At 34.6% G+C, this 19,758-nt stretch overlaps 1 protein-coding gene across 1 annotated transcript in view; it reads right to left on the bottom strand.

Annotated features, from left to right (window-relative positions):
• Positions 1-19,758, bottom strand: part of LOC126967513 (voltage-dependent calcium channel subunit alpha-2/delta-4-like) — a 32,581-nt gene that overhangs the window by 10,944 nt on the left and 1,879 nt on the right. Inside the window, exons 2-15 of the mRNA XM_050812004.1 lie at positions 18,785-19,061; positions 18,124-18,289; positions 16,974-17,105; positions 15,888-16,049; positions 14,259-14,377; positions 12,555-12,784; positions 11,104-11,326; positions 10,499-10,633; positions 8,629-8,721; positions 7,793-7,816; positions 5,300-5,326; positions 4,436-4,516; positions 2,750-2,824; positions 1,025-1,132 (exon numbers count right to left, since the gene is read on the bottom strand). Coding sequence (XP_050667961.1) covers positions 1,025-1,132; positions 2,750-2,824; positions 4,436-4,516; positions 5,300-5,326; positions 7,793-7,816; positions 8,629-8,721; positions 10,499-10,633; positions 11,104-11,326; positions 12,555-12,784; positions 14,259-14,377; positions 15,888-16,049; positions 16,974-17,105; positions 18,124-18,289; positions 18,785-19,061 — 1,852 coding nt within the window. The remainder of the gene's footprint in view (positions 1-1,024; positions 1,133-2,749; positions 2,825-4,435; positions 4,517-5,299; positions 5,327-7,792; positions 7,817-8,628; positions 8,722-10,498; positions 10,634-11,103; positions 11,327-12,554; positions 12,785-14,258; positions 14,378-15,887; positions 16,050-16,973; positions 17,106-18,123; positions 18,290-18,784; positions 19,062-19,758) is intronic.

Genomic DNA, 19,758 nt, shown 5'->3' on the forward strand with positions numbered 1-19,758 from the left:
TAATATGATTAGAGAACATGATAGATAGATAAAACTAGATATGTATGAAATGAGAACATTACATTTTTCAGTTCATACATATCTGGATTCAGATATATTACAAAATTTATAATAATACACTTTTACAGGTCGTAGGTATAACAAACTATTTCAGACATGTTTTTCATAAAAACTTTGAAATAATGTAGTCTGATAACTGACATTTAAATGTTTGAAACGACTTAATCTTTCTGATGGATGAAGGTTTTATTAAAAAGTTGTTCGCCATAAGAAAAGAAAAGTTAAAAATAAATCTAAAAATAAAGATGAAATATCTTTCTAAACTAATAAGAACCATTATAAAGAGCAATACATAACAGGATAGCTACCGTTTCCTATTGCTATGATATAACTAATTAAACCAGGGTCGATTATTTTTTAAACCAAAAAATATAATAGTAGGATGAAACCCGTTCAAGGGGGGGGGGGGGTGTTTCAATCAATCAATAATAATTAATACAAAAAGGATAATATAACACTGAATCATTATTGATTCAGTGTACTAATCTTTTTACATTTACAAATAGATTTGATTAATTGTAATCCATATTTTTGCTGCTACGAAATAACTGGTATGAATTCTTTAGCAAATGCATTTTGATCGGCTTAATTTTCCGAACATTTACCATTAGTATAGTAGCAGTGTTTAAATTATCTTTGCTCGTAGAATCAACGCTGCACAAACGGCACACAAAAACAACGGCATATACGGAACAAATATGTTGATCTGACACAAAGCCAGTATCTACCCGCTTCCGTTCTGAAAATATGAAATGAAAAATGAACCTCGCAATCATCTGAAAACTCTGGTCAACAATGAAAAAATAATGGCAGTTGTGGAATTTGATGATAATCAACCTGCAGCTGATTAAGCAGCAGCTTTCGACGTCCGTACTAAAACAGTATTGGCTCGTTTGTGTCAAATTGGCGATTCTCTGATCTGATTTTATACACAAATAAGTAAGGTAAATAAAAGTAGACTTACATCAAGCCATTCCTGCGGGTAATGTCTGGCGTAATGATCGACTCCAGGCTGCTCCACATCCAGGAAGTCCACGGTTCTGTATCCGGGCCGCAGTATGTCACCATTGAACTAATCAAATTGGAAACAATCTATATAAAATCTAATGTTTATTTGTTCATAGTCGCATATCTGTGTGTCCTTATTTTATTATTTATTTATACTATTAATCATTTACAGAAAGAATCTTAAAAGCTAACATTGATCGATCATTTTGAAACTTTTAAATTATGCGTTTCCATATACGGGGATGGGAAGCTAAAGTTCGTTTGTTCAAACTTGCAAATCTCCTGGTGCAATTGCAAACCACCCATGGTCCTTGTATTCATATAATATGCATGTTGCATGCAAATCAAATAATGAACGTCAAAAACTATTACCTATTCGAAAATATACCTCAGAGCTGAGAAGAAGGGGCGCGACAAACTTTTTTTTAAATAAAATTTTATTACAATGAAATTTATGAATTTAATATGTGCTCCAATCTTGGACATCATTAAGAAAGTCATTTATGTTCATTATTAACCTTTACTGCATAAAGGCTTTTTACCAATACTTTTGAATTTTGTAACAAATTTGTTTCGTAGTACTTTTTCTCGGATCTGGTGTTGTGAATTGTGATCATGTTGTAAAATCATCGAAATACAGCATATACAAACGGAAATCTCCATAGCCTCCAGCCATGGTTTTGAAATATTTACACAACCTTGTATTCCTAGCTACATGTTATTATTAATCCATAATATAGACCCCCTACATTGAAGCCTAGCCGACCCTAACTTAACGGATTTAAATATATAATGACTTTACTTTGTAGAACATCAACTGATGGTACAGTATTTCTGAAGTGATATGATTTCAAGCAAGAAGCGTACTCCAAATTCAAGGCCTGGCTGCACATCTCCTCTGTAATTGCAGATGTTCATAGCCTATACGGTATACACTTACAATCATGTAGGTGTAGAGGTTAATCATGATTATCCAAGATCTGCGACAATGACAATATTCTAAGTATGGATTAGTATAGATAAATATAAGGTAACTAAAATGTAAAAAATAAAAAAAAAAATACTTTTAATAATTTTATTATATTGCTAGGTACTTAATGACCTAAAGTCAATCCTAAAACCAACACTTTTATCGCATCTTTATTTAAAGTAAATAAACTTTGTCTTTCACGCTACATCAAATGGACAAATATCTTAATAGTTGCGATGGCCAACCGAGTGCGCGATATTATGGTGCGGTCCGGCGGCGGACGAACTACTGAATAAATTTAATTCAAATTTGCAATATAGGCTACATTTTAATGTAGCATATATTATGAACTACATACAGGCATATATATATTTGCTGCTTTAAAGCGTCCACGCGGACGACGTCGCGGGCAGCAGCTAGTACAAAATAAATTCATCTCAGGCATTTATTGCCATTAAAAATACATAATTATACAAATATACACATCTGTACATAATTACGCGAAATTATACGGAAATACATTATAACTCATGGATTTGTATACCTCTTACTTCATTCTGAATAAACGTGTCATAGTGAAATAACCCAAATGCTATTGCTAAATTAGCCAATCTTCTATGTTAAATCAATTAAAATAAAATTGAAAATGTATTTATTAGATGGGTACATCCGGTAGGCAACAGAAATATTAAACTAATATAACTCTCTCACCATGGGTTTTGTGTTATCATGAAGCACAATATTGCCCCGATGATCCACTAGAAATAGTGATCCACTGGCCCCCATCTGGATGAGATAAAACACGTATTAAACTCTCTCTCTGACGTAGTTACTACCAATATATCAAGTACTTACCACTTTATATCAATTAAGATTTTATCGTTTAAGTACTTCCGATAGTAAATAACCTCAATTTATAACAAAACATGTAAGAGCCATTAGGTGTAGGTTTCGAAAATAAATGGCTTTGAAACTAGGCCATTTATTAAAGCATTTATAATTTAACGTTTCAAATTTAGAGATACTACTAATAACATAACACTACGATTTATAAAAAGTATGTCAAAATTACGAAGCGTACACTACTGGTTTGTAAACTCACTCCAAGAGATATTTTTCTCATTTCTATCACTGAGAATTGCTTTTACCTACCCTTCTCCTGTCATGGGATCTACGTCTTTGGGAAATAGGCAAGCTAGCATTGTGCTGTAAATATAATTATGATAGCGTGACAATGAGTCAGTGCTGCTCACGAGAGTATTATTACAGTACTGCTCTTTATCTTTGTAATTTGATTACAGTAAAAGCTCTTTATTTGCGCTTCCTTCATACGCGGATTAAAAAAATGAGATCCAATTCCTATACTCGCGGCTAAATATTTCTATATTCGCGGATCTAACCTGTACCTACATCCATATTTAAAAAATTTAACACTATCTATCTTAACTTATCTTGGACCAATAAAAAAGTAAAACAAACCTTATTTCAACCAATTGAAGTAGGTTCAAAAACTGCCAAGCAAGAAAAAAAAATTCAAAATTCTAGACCATTACCTTAGCCTGAAGATAATAATGAATCAATATGATAAAAATCTCCAAAAAAATGAATTTTTATATTACATTTGTAGTTGTACCTACAACCAATAATATCAATTAATACAAATGTCTAATATCTAACTTGTAACGTAATACCTTCGTAGCATTATAGATCGTAGAAATATTAATCGTGCATAATAACTGTAATAAGCGTATGCCGAAAGATTCGTTCTGAAAAGAGTCTAGTAAAGGTAATGAATGTAATGTATTGTTTTCTTCAGTTTCATTTAATAAATATGCAGGTTTTAAACGGTCGATCGCTATTCATGCAATTTTAATCAATGAGCGACAGAGTAGGTGCTGAATGCTCATTGGCATCGTATGATCGAGGTTCGACGCGAGTTTACACAAACCGCGTTCGCTGGCCGGCTTACTGCGATAGCATTAGTTTTACAGCGAGATAGAACACATAATATTATTCTCAATTCTTATTGAATGAAACGTTTTACTATTGGTTAAACTGTAAGCTTTAGTACTGGTGTGTATTTTCTGAACTTGTAAATATTTTTTAAGGAACAATTGTAATTGGGTAACTAGTTTTAAGGATTTTGTATATATATCATGTAACTTTCAAATAAATGAGATCTTCCACATATTCCTCACAGTCAAGCAGTTGTTTTATTTAATCGCCAAACGCTCAGTCTCTAAACATTTGTTCATTCTTTTGTCACCTAGGAACATATCCCCAATAATCCCATATAAATTACCATTTCATATTCACGGTTTCTGTATTCACGGCATATGGAACAGGGGTATACCCCGTGAATAAAGAGCTGTACATGTTAGTATCCAACACACTTACCAGATAATATGGTAAAATAAGTTTCAAATGATCTAACGGTATGTCGACTCCTGCCACGCCCAGAAGTCGGTTAACGGGATACTGCAACATAAGAAATAAACCTATTGTTAAAACAATATATTAATATTGGAAAATAAAATCATAACTAATATACTCACTCTTCATTTAACGCCCTACATGATACATGGGCAGACCTAACCTCTTCCATTAAAATAATAAAGTTATTTCACTATTTCTCGATGGGTTTACGTCTAAGCTCAATCTAATGATCGTCATAGTAATTTTACAATTGGTGTACGTGTTCTTGTAGTGCTATTGCATAATCTAGTGATGTCGTAGTCAAAGTAGAATATATTCTATATTGTACGTAAGTATCGACATTATATAATTGTTGCGAACAACAGAGGACCAAGTGATCACCCCTGAATAGCACCACTACATACAGGAAGCCATCCTGAGATAATAATTAGCAAGAATTAATTGTATAAAAATTATCAAACATAAGAACCAACTTTTTTTTAAATGAAAATAAGGGACGAGACGAGCAGGACGTTCAGCTGATAGTAATTGATACGCCCTGCCCATTACAATGCAGTGCCGATCAGGATTATTGAAAAACCCCAAAAATTCTGAGCGACAATACAATTGCGCTCGTCACTTTGAGACATAAGATGTTAAGTCTCATTTGACCAGTAATTTCACTAGCTACGGCGCCCTTCAGACCGAAACACAATAATGTTTACACATTACTGCTTCACGGTAGAAATAGGCGCTGTTGTGGTACCCATAATCTAGCCGGCTTCCTGTGCAAAGGAGCCTCCCACGGGTAACTTTTACTCTATATTAACAAAAACAAAGTCTTACCGTTCTTGTAGAATTCCTTTGGTTTTCCTGTAATATTAATCCGCCATTGTAGTATATTTATCTGTGTGTCATCGTGGTTTACCTCAAAAAAAACTAACACTAACTGATGTTTTAACAAAACTAATTTATGCATTATAATATTATTATCTAGACATATAAGAGTAGATGTAGAATAATAGAAATAATATTAGAGTAAATGGCACTGTGTATAATGAAAATCATTAACATTATTTTTCACTAAATGACCAAATCAAATAATAATTGCAATCGTATTTGTTTCGGGTTTCATTAAAAATCATTAATATTTCTAATAGGTCAATCTTTGATTAAGGATCGGTCTCCGCTGCGCTCCAACTAGATTCAAGAACAATCAGCAGGCAGATGCAATATACACAGACTTTTCAAAGGCTTTTGAAAAAGTTAACCACAACTTGCTACTAACACAGTTAAGGAATTTTGGGATAACAGATACCCTGTTAAACTGGTGTGAAACTTATCTTTGTAAGCGACCCAACACTGTTGTTATTAATGGATTTAGTTCAAAACCTTACCTTGCAACATCTGGAGTTCCTCAGGGATCAGTGCTCGGACCGTTATTTTTCAATGTCTTTATTAACAGCATAAGTAACATATTTCCATTTTCAAAAGTATATTTATTTGCCGATGATCTCAAACTATTACGAGTGATTAGAAACCCTGCAGATGCTCAGCTACTACAAAGTGATATCGATCGTTTAATTCAGTGGTGCATAATCAACAACATGCAGCTCAATGCAACCAAATGCTTTCATATATCATTCACGCGCAAGATCAATCCAATAATTAGTCAATACAGTATCCTAAATGAAAGAATCACTAAAGTCCATAGCATACGCGATTTGGGAGTAACACTTGATTCTAAACTTAATTTTAATGAGCATGTTGACAACATCCTTGCATCAGCCTCTAAGGCTCTAGGATTTGTAATGAGAAACGCCAAAGATTTTAGAAAAATATCCACAATAAGAGTCCTTTTTAATAGCTTTGTGAGATCTAAGTTGGAATACTGTTCCCAAGTATGGTGCCCTGACTATAATATCCACAGTGACAGGATTGAAAGGCTTCAAAAGAAAATAATCCGCTACCTCACCTACCGTACGCCTGACGTACGAAACTTGATCTCGTATAACGATCGTTTGCGTCATTTTCAAACCCTTTCATTAAAATCCCGCCGTTTATACTTAGATATGATTTTTCTGTACAAAATAATAAACAGTAAAATTGAGTGTCCTGCTCTATTGAGTTTGTTTGACATCAATATTCCCCATCGACCTCCTCGTAAGGCAACTGCATTGTTTAAAATCCCACTCCGCAGAACGAGGCTTGGAGCCAATTCAACTTTAGTAAGGCTTTCGCGGTCATACAATTATCTATCTTCAAGGATTGAGGGTTTAGACATTAACCATAATTCTAAAAATGAATTTAGGCGTAGGCTTTGTAATTTTTTAAATAATAATTTAATTTAAATTTGTTCTTTAAGTGTACTTTTCTTTTTATTTGTGTAGAAATAGTTGTAGAATATGTTTTAGATTTATATAATACGTTATTAGTATCTAGCCGACAATTAACGTCAGAAAGTATGTGTTTTTTTATTTACTAATTTAATTTAAATATGTTCTTATATATTTTTCTTCTTATATGTGTAGAAGTAAATGTAAAATATTTGTTAGATTTATATAATTTGTTATTATTTTATAGCCGACAAACAATCGTCATAAAATTATGTTTCATGCATGTCCGATTGCCTGTAAGTAGAATCGCAATTATCATTTTTTTAAGTATGTTGTAATTATAGTGGAATGTATGTTGTAGTTTCTGTAGGTAATCTTAAATAAATAAATAAATAGGTATGTGATCACAGTGTCTTTCTTAATAGTTGTAGTATTCTTTTTACATAGTTTTATTACGCAACCCGACATTTTAGTTTTAATCATTAGCAAAGTTTAACAGAATATGTGGCACGTCAACGTCACACATTGTTCGAGATTGCCTCGAGTTCGCACACTTGGGCGTAGTATTAGTTACCGCACTTTGCAACTACGCCTGCGGTATCTAGTTCAAGCGCAGCGGAGGCCAATCCTTAATCTAAGAGAGTAAGAGTAAGAGAGCAAGTATTAAATGACAGTGGTGAGTGTTGGTTAATATAATAAAATAAGAAATGAACAAGAAAACAAAGTAAGTGCCTGATGTCCTCTGATAGCACTGTCTCACTTGTCTTCTTGACAATAAGCCTTGAAGATTACTTTCGCCCAATTACTTATTGCAAATCAGTATTAATTTAGCGAAACAATTGTTTTTGTATCAATTCCATATTATACTTAGTTATTTCTAATATTATTAAATATATTATGTACCTTTAATTATATGCCCCAATCGTTATGAATGTTTTAACGGAGCGATATGTATATTAATAATGTAAATTTAAACATGTACAAATGTCAGAATGTTATTTACCTCATCCAATTTTATTGTAATATTCTGAAACAAGTAAAGAAAATCCATTTTAATTTCATTTTCTACAAAATCGTTTTAAGGAAGTTGAATAGGTGTTCGGTTTTTATTTTCGGAAAAATTTGTGTTTTTGTATGTATATTTGTAATGTTGTGTTGTTTGTGTGAAACACAAAAACTACTTTTTTAAAATTTAAAAGTTCATATGAACTTATATAAGTGCCGACAATAATCAAACCATATTATTCATACCTATGTTGTAATCCCTATTAAATGATATTTTGCATCACCTGTAAAATACTTTTTTAATTATTAAAGTCGGATATTCCATTTGAAGATATAACGAATTGAAAAATGTCAATCTAAATAAAATAATGCAATAATAAAATAATAACTATGTCAAATAAAACTTTTATGTTAACAAAAATTAAATCTTTAGTCCGACTTAGTAGACTTTCCACTACCACGAGATCGGTATCAGTCAAAATCTACCAGTGCCATTTGGCACTAGCTTTTTCATATACACTAAAATCGGAAGTGCCGTTTGGCATGCGTAGTATGAACAAATTTTGACTCTCATTTTGTTTACGAGATAGTTTATTTTGCATGGACCTACAGCTTGTTTCAATAGTTTTCTTATATATTCTCTCGTGTCATCTTAATTATAAGCAATCGATTAATACACTTAAAATAAATGCACTAAAATAGACTCTGCGCGCGCGCCCAAATGGCGCTGGTCTATGGTAATATTCAAATATTTTTTGGAATTGATAGAAATAATTCATTCATTCCTTCCATTACATTATATTATCAACCGAAAAGGTATTTAACTTTATGTACCTCAAGTGTGGTGCTTTCAAAGACAGGGACAGCGACTGTCACTTGAAGTCTGTAGTTCATATCCTCCTCTTCGTAATACTGCCCGTAATTTTCCTATAAATATTTCAAACAGCACATAATATTGTTATATTATTACTTCTACAAGGCAGACTAAAACGCAAACCAAAAAAGAATTACTTATCATGTGATTATTTGTACAGATTAATATTTTTTTATTTTAATCAACAGTTAATTGAATTAAGATGTCAGTTCAGTCTCGTAATGTCAGTTCAAGTATTATGTAATTCTTAAGGAAAAGCAAAATATCACGCAAAAATCTCTTTTAACTGCTATCCAAAGCAATGCCGAAACCCGTTTACTAAAAGTTTAAGCTAAAGTTCGCCGCAGCACTGAAAATGTACATAGATTGAATTTGCGAGCGCTCTTCCACTGAGCCAACCGTTCGAGTGACGTAACGATCATAAATTTTGATATGTACTTTTGCATTGTGCTGTCTTAACATAAGCTCAGCATAATTTCAGTTGTCAGATGACTATCAAAAGAAAATAAAAGATTATGCTAAGCCTACACTCTGCTAAGTTTTACGTATGTAAAGTCTGAGCAAAGTTTACAGATCTTAGCCCAAGTCGCCAAGCAGCTGCAGTATGCTAGCAAGCTACAAACGCTTAGCATAGACTTAGGCTGGGTTGGACCAACTAACTTTAGCAATAACAAATATATTAAAGTGCCGGTTAGGCAAAAAATGTAATGCACCATTTGACAGTTTGAATTTTTTTTAGATGACGTCATAACTTTAACTATTAACCGTAACTGTCCAATCTTTAATGTTATTGTTATATTTAACAGCCACCTGTCAAAGGTTTCAAATAAATTTTAGACGTGATATTTCACTTTTAACTTTAACCACAGAGTAGGGATAGAGCTTTAACTGTGCCAAGGAATACGATGGTGCAATAGACTCCGATTGTGTTAAAGTCAGCGTTAATGATAACGTTAAATTTGACTTAAGCCCATAAACTTATTATACTAGCGTAATAGACAAACACTCTCCTCATTACGGCGAGAATAAATTTAAAATGTTCATGTGTACTAGTTTTACAGTTGTGTTAGTGAAGCGTGTAGTTGTTTTTGGTCTATCCCTATGACAAATATTGATAAACGGCTTCATATTCAGTCGAAATATTATATTTTCTAACACATATTTTCAAAAACGATTATATTTTTAAGAAAATAAATTTTACTGCGTATATAAAATGCAATATTAAGTATTTCAGTGCACATGTTCTACGATAATAAACATCACGAAAGTAGTACTGCAGAATCAGCATTTACCTGTTGTTTCTTTAGTTGGATTGTTCCTTTATGTACCAACACAATCTAATACAGAACACGACACCAATGTATTTTTTAATTAAAATCCGTTAAAACACAGAACAATAACGATAAAAAAACATTAAAACGCGGTTCTATTTGACAGGTGACTAATTGGCCACTAAATTGTCTCAAAACGGATTCCTGGTCTTCTATGCAGTCTCTATTTCACACCTAGGTTTTTATGTAAGGATAGTTATCTCATTTTCACACAGGGTTAATCTATAACGGTAAATATACTAAGTTTATGCTTAAACCTTAACTATACAGCGAGCTAATATGCTGCAACCTTAGTGAGTTGATCACCAACTCGTGCTACAAACAACCAAACGAGATACAATCAAAAGTAACGTTTGCATCTTACCACTTTACTACGTACTCTAGTACGAAGTAGATAAAAAAATACCTGCATTATATTATAATAATACCACAATAATATAAACGCACTAATCAATTGCAGTTCTTCTATATTTACCAAGTATCCAATTCTTATATTTACCAAGTAATACATATGCATAAAGTCTTTATTAAGATTGCTGAGAAGCCTCTGTTTATTCCGCCTCAGCTCCCTGTAGCGGTATGCTTGTTCAGCATTTTCCATTTCTCTCCAGTGGTACTCTCCGCGGCGAGGGTCCTGTTATTACTTATAATTAGTATTTAATTAAAGGAATATTTATAATAATGGTTAGTTTAAATAAGGTAAGCCTGAGGGTTAGCTATCTAGGGTAGGTGTGTAGGCTGAGTGCATAAAAACCGTGGCCATGTTATGTTACTCTACTCCCACGAAATTGCATGAATAATATTATAATTCATTTCGAAAACAATAAATCATATAACTCATTCAGGCTTATTTGCAAAAGCAATGTCCTTCCAATCCAGCAATACACATAGCATCAAGTTATTTTAATATTTAATTTAACCCGAGTTTTGCCGCAGTTTTGTGAAACCCTCGCCATCCGTTGACGACAACTTTTTTCTGTTTTTCTTTCTTCTGAAGACGTTCTTATCTTACGTGATCCATTTTTCATTACCAGTTATCAACCTCTTCAAAAACAGTTCGGTGACAACTTATTAATTTACATTTCAAACATTCGTGTTATTTACCTCAATGTGGGCGTACACATCACTGTAAATCCTGAGCCGCTTCTTCCTCTGTGCGACCAGTGGCCGCTCCATCACCCGTAGGATCCTCATCACCTGCTCAGTGACATCAGAGTCGGTGATGAACTCGGCAAAGTATCCGTCCCGTTCGCAGCTCAGCGACTCCCCGTACTGCTTGGTATTGTCTCGCAAACCGTTCCGGTCATGCAGCCACATTACAAATAATCTATGGTTAGTGTAAATATACTGTTCTTTTCAGTAAAAATTCTATCATCACACGAAATTTTACTATGCTGCTTATATACAGGATAAAATTGGTGATTCGACGTATTCCCGTTAGCAGGTTATAGGGGTGACTATTTGCGATAATTTTAAATGTAATTACACGAAAGTGAACAACTTATTAGTTATCATGTTTTAGCTTTTTTTAAAATAAGTAAAAAATGCAACGACCAAAAATTTATTTTTAAAAGTAAGTAAATCTATGTTTTTTATGTTTTGTGTTTTTCTATGTATGTTTTCATTAAATACTGGTTATTATAACAAATTATCGGTCCAAATTTAAAAATACGAGACGAAAAACGATATTATTTCAATATTTTTTCGAGATTTTTTTTCCACTAAAATCCTTTAAAAACAAAAACAACGTTATAAAACTTGGCTTGGAGATTATTTTAAAACATTACTATTTCCTTACCTCTCCAACAATGCATAACAACTACACACTTTCGTTCGTCAACTAGACCATTTGCATTATAACTTCAGCGACCATAAATCTTCTTGTGGGAGGCTCCTTTGCACAGTATGCCATCTAGATTATGGCTACCACAACGGCGCCTATTTCTGCCGTGGAGCAGTTATGTGTTAGCATTATTGTGTTCGATGTGAAGTGCGCCGTATCTAGTAAAATTACTGGGCAAACGAGAGTTAACATGTCTCAAGGAGACGAGCGCAATTGTAGTGCCGATCAGAAATTTTCGGATTTTCAAGAATCCTGAGCGTAACTACATTGTAATGGGCAGGGCATACGCCCTGCCCATTACAATTACCATCAGATCACTGTCCTGCTCGTCTCGTCCCTTAGTGTCATAAAAAAAGTGTAATGAACCAATCAATGGACGAGAATTAAATAAATTTCAATATGTATAAGTTGTAAAGTGAAAATAATATAATTTTTTTCTAAAAGTATACTAAATAATTTAATGATATTTAAAAAAAATGTTATTCGGTGGTATAATAATAATTTCATTGGTTGGATTTAATACCTTCTTTATTACAATATTGTACTTTCTACAAACGGAAAATAGAACGAGGAATAAACATTTTTAAGGATTTTTGTTTTTTTTACGCCGAAGAAGTATGACTTCTTGCGTACGTAGATAAGTACATATACATTTTTTTATGTAAGAAAAGGACGAATTATATTACGGTAGTTGTGAAGATTGATTTTTCACCTGATGTTTCCTTCAGGATCAAGTTGCCGCATTAGACTGCTGAAGTTCAGATAAAGGCTGTCAGTGACGAGAACGATAGCTTGTTGGCATGAGGTTGGTCGGTCTGGGGCGCTGTACTGCTTCCTCAGCAGGTGGACAGAGTATGAAAGCACCTCCCCTATCAATGATTGGTTAATCAGCTTCTGCTCTTTCAATGCGGCCATCATTGCTGCCGAGTTCACGTGATTTGCCTGCAATATTGTTGTTTTGGAACGTATTTTGAAGTGAAACTTCTATAACGGTGTTTGAGAGAAATTTTATAGCAAATCGTCACGAGTTTCCGTTACGCGCCATTTTGTTTTTGTTTTAATTGCCACAGTACTGACTGTCATCTAACAACTCTGTCGTTTAGAGTTTATTAAAGTGAGTGAAACTTCCATATCGACGTATGGCAGAATTAAAAAGTAAAAATCGTCGCACTTCTCTGTTTACACTCACACTGTTTCTGTTCGTCACACACATACAGTCATAATAATTAATACTTGCTAAATTGATGGATTTATTACATTTACTGCAGATACTTATTGATTATTATATTAAAAACCAGCGGGTGATAATCATCCTCAGTACCATTCAAGAGATACAGTGCCGTACTTTAAGGTCAGTATGACTATATCTAGACTTGAAGATCCGTTACTAGTCGGTTTGAGAATATGTACAACAGAAGCTAATTGATTTCTTTTGTTGTCGTTGCCGATATTTCAAGAAGATGTACGCGCTTTTGCTAAATGTCGGTTCATCCTAGAAACATTGCACGAGGAAGATCATTCCACAGTTTGGTGGTACGTTGTAGAAAGTTCCTTGAAAACCGCACTGTTTCTCCGATCGCTATTTATGTGAAATATAGGTGAACATGAGGGTGATATGATATCCAAGTTTGTAGTGTAGTACCTGAATAGCTCCTCTGAACCCATATATGCGGTAGAAGATATAGAGAGACCACATATCTCAACGCAACATCAGAGAATCAAGCGAACCGTAGCTTCATTTAAAGTTTATAAGAGTTTTGCGTGAAAGTTGCAATTCTTATGGCTACACTATTACACACGCAAAATTATTTTCACTACGGTTAAATCTTATCTAGTTAAGTGTAATGTATACTTACACCTCTAATTTAAGCTGGCTTTCGCCAATATTTGAAAGGAGATTTTAGTGACGATTCTTTGACAGGGCAATCCTCCGCCCTAACACCTTGGAGATTGAGGAATGTCGCATTTAACGAATTCTGGTGTTCACACGATGTCAGCATCGCAATCGCAACATCGGCACAAGTACACACGCTACACAAGCCAAGCATTATAATGAAAGTCTACTACATTGTCTGCGATGGTGAACACGAGATCCCGCATTTCCATCAGCCGGTGTCCGTTACCTAGACGTGGGTCCATCAATTAGATTTTTTCTCTGTTTTTCATTCAATCTTAGCCTCGGCCAAGCCACAAGGTTTGACTTTCACAGAATACGACCCTTTGGTGTACAATTTAAAGTTACAAGCGCTTCGGTGGCATCCCCTGTAGCCAGTTTCGCGGGAAATAGCTCAAAAGCTATCAGCCATAGAATCTAGAAAATATTCTTATTCCATCTATCTATCGAAGCTTCCATTAATAATATTTCTTAAAAATATCTTGAGTATTTGATTTCTTTATTTACACATTAGGTACTTACCGGCACTAGTCTATCGTTAAAACAGCTAATCGGTGATTCCACAACTACGTTGAACCTCAGTACATTTGTTTGATCGTCATCCGTGAGCGCATTCAGTAAAGTTTGAGTGAATTGCTCCGCTGAAATGAAACTATTACCACTGTTTATACCATCATTAAAATATATTGTGGCACACGAAGTTTGCTGACCATATGGCTATTACCAACCAGCCGCGAAATACTGTTTTTTTTTATGGAATAGGAGGACAAACGAGCGTACGGGTCACCTGGTGTTAAGTGATCACCGCCGCCCACATTCTCTTGCAACACCAGAGGAATCACAAGAGCGTTGCCGGCCTTTAAGGAAGGTGTACGCTATTGCTGCTATTTTATTAATTGGTTTAAATTTGTATGTGCATTCAAATAAACGTGTACTAAAAAAACAAACACGTTAAGAAAAGTGCTAATGGATAATGGTGCTTAGTTTTAATCTGTTCATTAAATTAAGTAAAATATTGAATTGTTTACTAGCGTAAGGCTAAATTATTAATAAAATGATAAAATTTAAGTAACCTATTTTTAATATTTAATAAAAATATTTTAAATTCTTACACAGGCCGAAAAGCCTAAATCACATCTATTCATTATTTATTTTATTTGGGACACAAAACAATTACACACTAAATAATTCATAAGGAAAAGAAAAACAAAGTGATATTAACTTAAAGAAGTGCATAATAAACACGTACCTACATCTTAGTTTGTTACATATCTTAGAATACAAATATTCTTAATATTGGAATGATATGAAGTGGTTGGCCACCCCACTTTTTTGTACCTAGGACTTAAGAAACGATGTACAATGTCGCTGAAATTCCAAAAAAACAGGCATTAGTATCAGTAATAAGTCATAATCTTGGAATGATTTCTTTATAATAAAAAGGGGACAAGCTTAAAATGTTATTCATAGCTTTAATTTCAACAAAGGCTTACCGCAAAATAACGCCTAATTCTAAATTTTTAATGGTCAAGTGAATCACCTAAAGGATAATTAAAAGCAGTGCTGCTCAATACTAGAGGCTTATATCATTTATATATCTATCTAAAAAAACGTCGAAAATAACTGAGGTTTACAGATAACCTTTATTTTGAGCTTGTCACGCACACCAATGTAATAATCCTGACCTTTTTTTTCGATTGTGTAGCATCAAGGGGCTGTATCCAGATGTATAAATTGTCTAAGACCAGAGGTCAACAGATCCGTTTCCGACCTCGAAGTGTCCCGTTCAAGACAAGTCTTGAACGGTTATGAACGTTTTAAATTTTCTTGCGAAATAAACATTTTAATATCATAGCGGCCATTTTGGAATTCGTCATCTTGTTTTTGATATTTTTTTTCTGGGGTATTGCAGAGTATGCGCATTCAGCCAAATATTTGTTAGTATAGCCACAAAACTAATACAGAGTATCAAAGTGTCAGCTGTCCAACAATATTTAATAAACAGCAATAATAGACCATGAGTTATAGTAATTATACCCCCGGTTGGTTTTTCTTTGGTTAGTTATAGATTTATTTATTTTCTGGTATTTCATGAGAGAAAATTTGGTGCATCCGAATGTTCATTCAGGCTCTTATTTTATAATATCATACCTGTAACCTGATTTGAAGAGTTGGACATGGAACCGGAAGCGTCCAGTAGTATCAAGACGTCACGCGGCGCGCCGCTTGCACTCACGTACCAGGGTCGCAGCCGACAGTCGAACACGTCTTCCACCTCCACCTTAATGTTGTACAGACTCTTCCATGAAGCAGCTGTAACATTCAACATTCAAGGAATATAAGTACCGGTATCATATCAGGTATATTAGACATCCAAATATACTTTTTCATAAATATGATTTATCAATCACTTATTGATTCACCCATTCGAAAATATATGCCTCAAACCAGTGAAGAACAAACTAACAAACATTGCATACATGATTGTAAGGAATACATGACACAATTTTAGCCCGGCTGTCACAACAATTCGAAGTGAAAACTACGTGGAAGCGCCCCTGCGCTACATGTCTACTGTGCCTGGGCCCCACGGGCCAAGGGTCTCGACACCAAACGGCACAAAGACGTAAGACTCATAGAAACTGGCATATTTGTGACGTTTGATGTGTTCGGCAGACGATGGAGCTGTCCCAGCACCAACTGCAGTAGCTTGGACACCAAGTGCCAGACTGTCGACGCAAGTCGCGTCCCACACGAGCGCTCTTCAGCGTGTCAAAGGCACTGGAGTCATGCCATTGCGACGAGAGATAATATAATACCATTTGGCATATTAAGAGCGGCAAATGCCCTGCAGATAACTTCACTGACATGCATGACAACTGATACGTGACCTGACATGAGGAGAGCCCGTGACTTACTAGAGCTTCTACCTGCACGCCACATCGGCATTGATGTGATAACTCTTAATAATGTCATATACGACATTGTCAATATGCCAGGAGGTAACGATTGTAGCCAAAAGACCGACTCATTTTATGTCACATCCAAAATACGAGTACTCTCTGTTCAGTCAGTGGATGTGACTAAAGTTCATCAATGCCAGCCGTCTTACAAAGAAGTGTATCCCATGCTTTTTGACACTTGAAATCGTCTGAAATATTTTGATAGCATGCAATATTTTGCCAAGTTTATGTCGTGCAAATATTTATAATCTCATAATCAAATAATGATCGTTACCGGGATAATGTCTCAAGAATCCTTTAGCGCTGCACATATACTGAAAGTCAATAGTTGAATCTTGGGCATAGTTCTCTTTGAACACTGACAGAAGTCCTTCAGACCAATACAGGTGCCTCTTTATCCCTGGTTCTGTGGACAACAAATATCTCATCACATTTTATGGGCACAATATTTTAAACTATAACAAATATCGCACGGGTTAACTTAAAATATAAATATAAGCAGTATTTAAAAAATTGTTTCGGTTGTGTAAGTGCGCACCTTATGATGTAACTTAAATTGATAGTAGGGCTCAGCTTCATTTACTTCAAGTACAGCATACTGAATTCAGTAAACAATTCGATCGCTTGGCGTGTTTATATACGTCGCGTCGCTTCAGTCAGTGCCTTCTAGGTCGGTGAGATTGTAAGGCTCATTATATGTACTTCCTTTTGAGCACAGTTAAGAAGATAATGACACAATAGCTTGTTACGCGTTGAGATTTCTTCTTGGAAAGAGATATAAAAATAAAAAAAATTGGTCTATTGATATCGTTACAATAACAATTATCTATGCAACGAGTACGAGACCTTACTGGGTAAGTAAAGTCAGTATGTAGGTACTTATCTATGCACGTTTTACTTTTTCGGGAATAGGTACTTGAATAAAATAATCTTAACACCAGGAGATCTCGAAAATGAAAGGAGGCGTTAGCCATTAGGCGAGGCGCCTGAACCCAAACATTGGGGTTCTTTGTACTGTTTCACTTTGGAAGGCGGCCTAGCTAGTGTGATTACTTGGCTAATCAGACTTAAACAGCTTATGGCTTTAAGTAACGAGAGCAATTGCGATGCCGCTCATAATTATTTGGCTTAGAGAATCCTGATCGGTACTGCTTTTTAAAGTGAACGTATTGCTTGTCTCGTCTTTTCTTTATTTCATTTAGTCTTTCCCGTTTACTTTATTTCATAAATTATTTAATTGATAATATTATTTATTTTTTCAATTTATATTAATAATTGATTACGAAAATATATAAATTTCATAATTTATCTCATCATAGACAATCCTCGAGTATTGGGCAAACGTTTTCGACTAGCCTCATGCGCCGAGGGATATCGTAACAGAAAGAAAGAAAATAGGTCACGCTTTAAATCGGAGTAATTACCACAAGCGAACACTTCGGCGACGACGTGCACACTGGTCGTCTCCAAAGAAACTTCGGCATTGAAATGTGAGCTCTTCTGGAGCTTCACCTTGTTGATACTCCTGCATCCAGACGACATCTCCCACTCACTCTCCGTTGGAACCACCTTCTTCAACACGTCTAAATCCTGAAAAATATAATATATTGTCTGTCGAAACTCGTAAGAAATCTAGAACCACTATCCTTTTGAGTTTTGAGCACTGAGTACTAATTGAGTAATTTGGGAAGAGTTGTTGTTTTCCACCGATTTCCAAAAAATATTTTATTTTGTTATAAATATTACATGGTCATATCTGCGCTTTTTATGGATTTGTAGGAAATTTTTGGTTCTGTGTGTTACAACTAATTACCTACTACTTGTTTGCACTACTTATAGCAAATATTATATATTCAAATGTTTATGTGTGTACTTGTAACTTGATTATCATTTTTAAATTATTGACTTACATAAAATTTATAACAAGGTAACTTAACTTTTTATGAATAAATTTTCTTCACATTTTGAAATTTCTGTAATTTCTACCTGAGACCAATTTAATAAAAATCTATTATCTTCTTATTTAGATATCTATGGCATAGACAAATGATGAGTGAAGCGTGGCCTGGTTTACATGAAACTTACAATGCTATCATCAAATGTGTAATCCGTTGGTGCGGCAATCTTAGTCTCCAAAACATTCGTCGCAAGCTCTTCAGCTTTCCTCATAATAGCTTCTGCTGCTTTACCTCGTCTCTCTAGTAAATCAACTAAAGCCTTCGCAGCTTTCTGTAAAATAGCACTTCCGTTTCTTGCTTCCACTTTTATATCCGCGAAGTTTTTAGACAATACATCGCGACGAACAACTTTCCTCTCAATTTCGTAAAGACGCTCTTGAATTTCTTGTGCCCACTCTTGTATTCTAGAATAAATACAAAATTAAGGTTCAAAATTTTTAACTTTATTTACTTAAGCATTCTTTTGTGGACGTCGATAATTATCTAAATGTTATGAGTTATCTTGTGTGTTAATTTCGCTACGATTTGTCAGTCTACAGCATAATGGCGTCATTAAATAAACAAACGGGTACAACAGAGCTATCTAACCTTAATGGTAAATAAATAATTTAAACAAAATAATTGAAATTTTCAAGGAAACAAATTTTATTTTACCAGTGGGAGGCCTTTGCACAGGATGCCGGCTAGATTACGGGTACCACAACGGCGCCTATTTCTGCCGTGTAGCAGTAATGTGTAAACATTACTGTGTTTCGGTCTGTCGGGCGCCGTAGCTAGTGAAATTGCTGGGCAAATGAGACTTAACATCTTATGTCACAAGGTGACAAGCGCAGTTGTAGTGCCGCTCAGAATTTTTGGGGTTTTTCAAGAATCCTGAGCGGCACTGCATTGTAATGAGCACGGCGCATCAACTACCATCAGCTGACCGTCCTGCTCGTCTCGTCCCTTACTTTCATTAAAAAAAAACATATCTTTAATCACACTTGCGTGGTCGCATAAGGTGGCACGAAGTAGGTGTCAGTGGCTACGTTAGCACGCGACTACTAGTTTTCTTACAGGTTGCTCCGAAATGATATTATGGAAATTTGATTTATTTTGGTG

This window comes from Leptidea sinapis, chromosome 13, assembly GCF_905404315.1.
Source record: "Leptidea sinapis chromosome 13, ilLepSina1.1, whole genome shotgun sequence".
In the NCBI taxonomy this organism is placed as follows: domain Eukaryota; kingdom Metazoa; phylum Arthropoda; class Insecta; order Lepidoptera; family Pieridae; genus Leptidea; species Leptidea sinapis.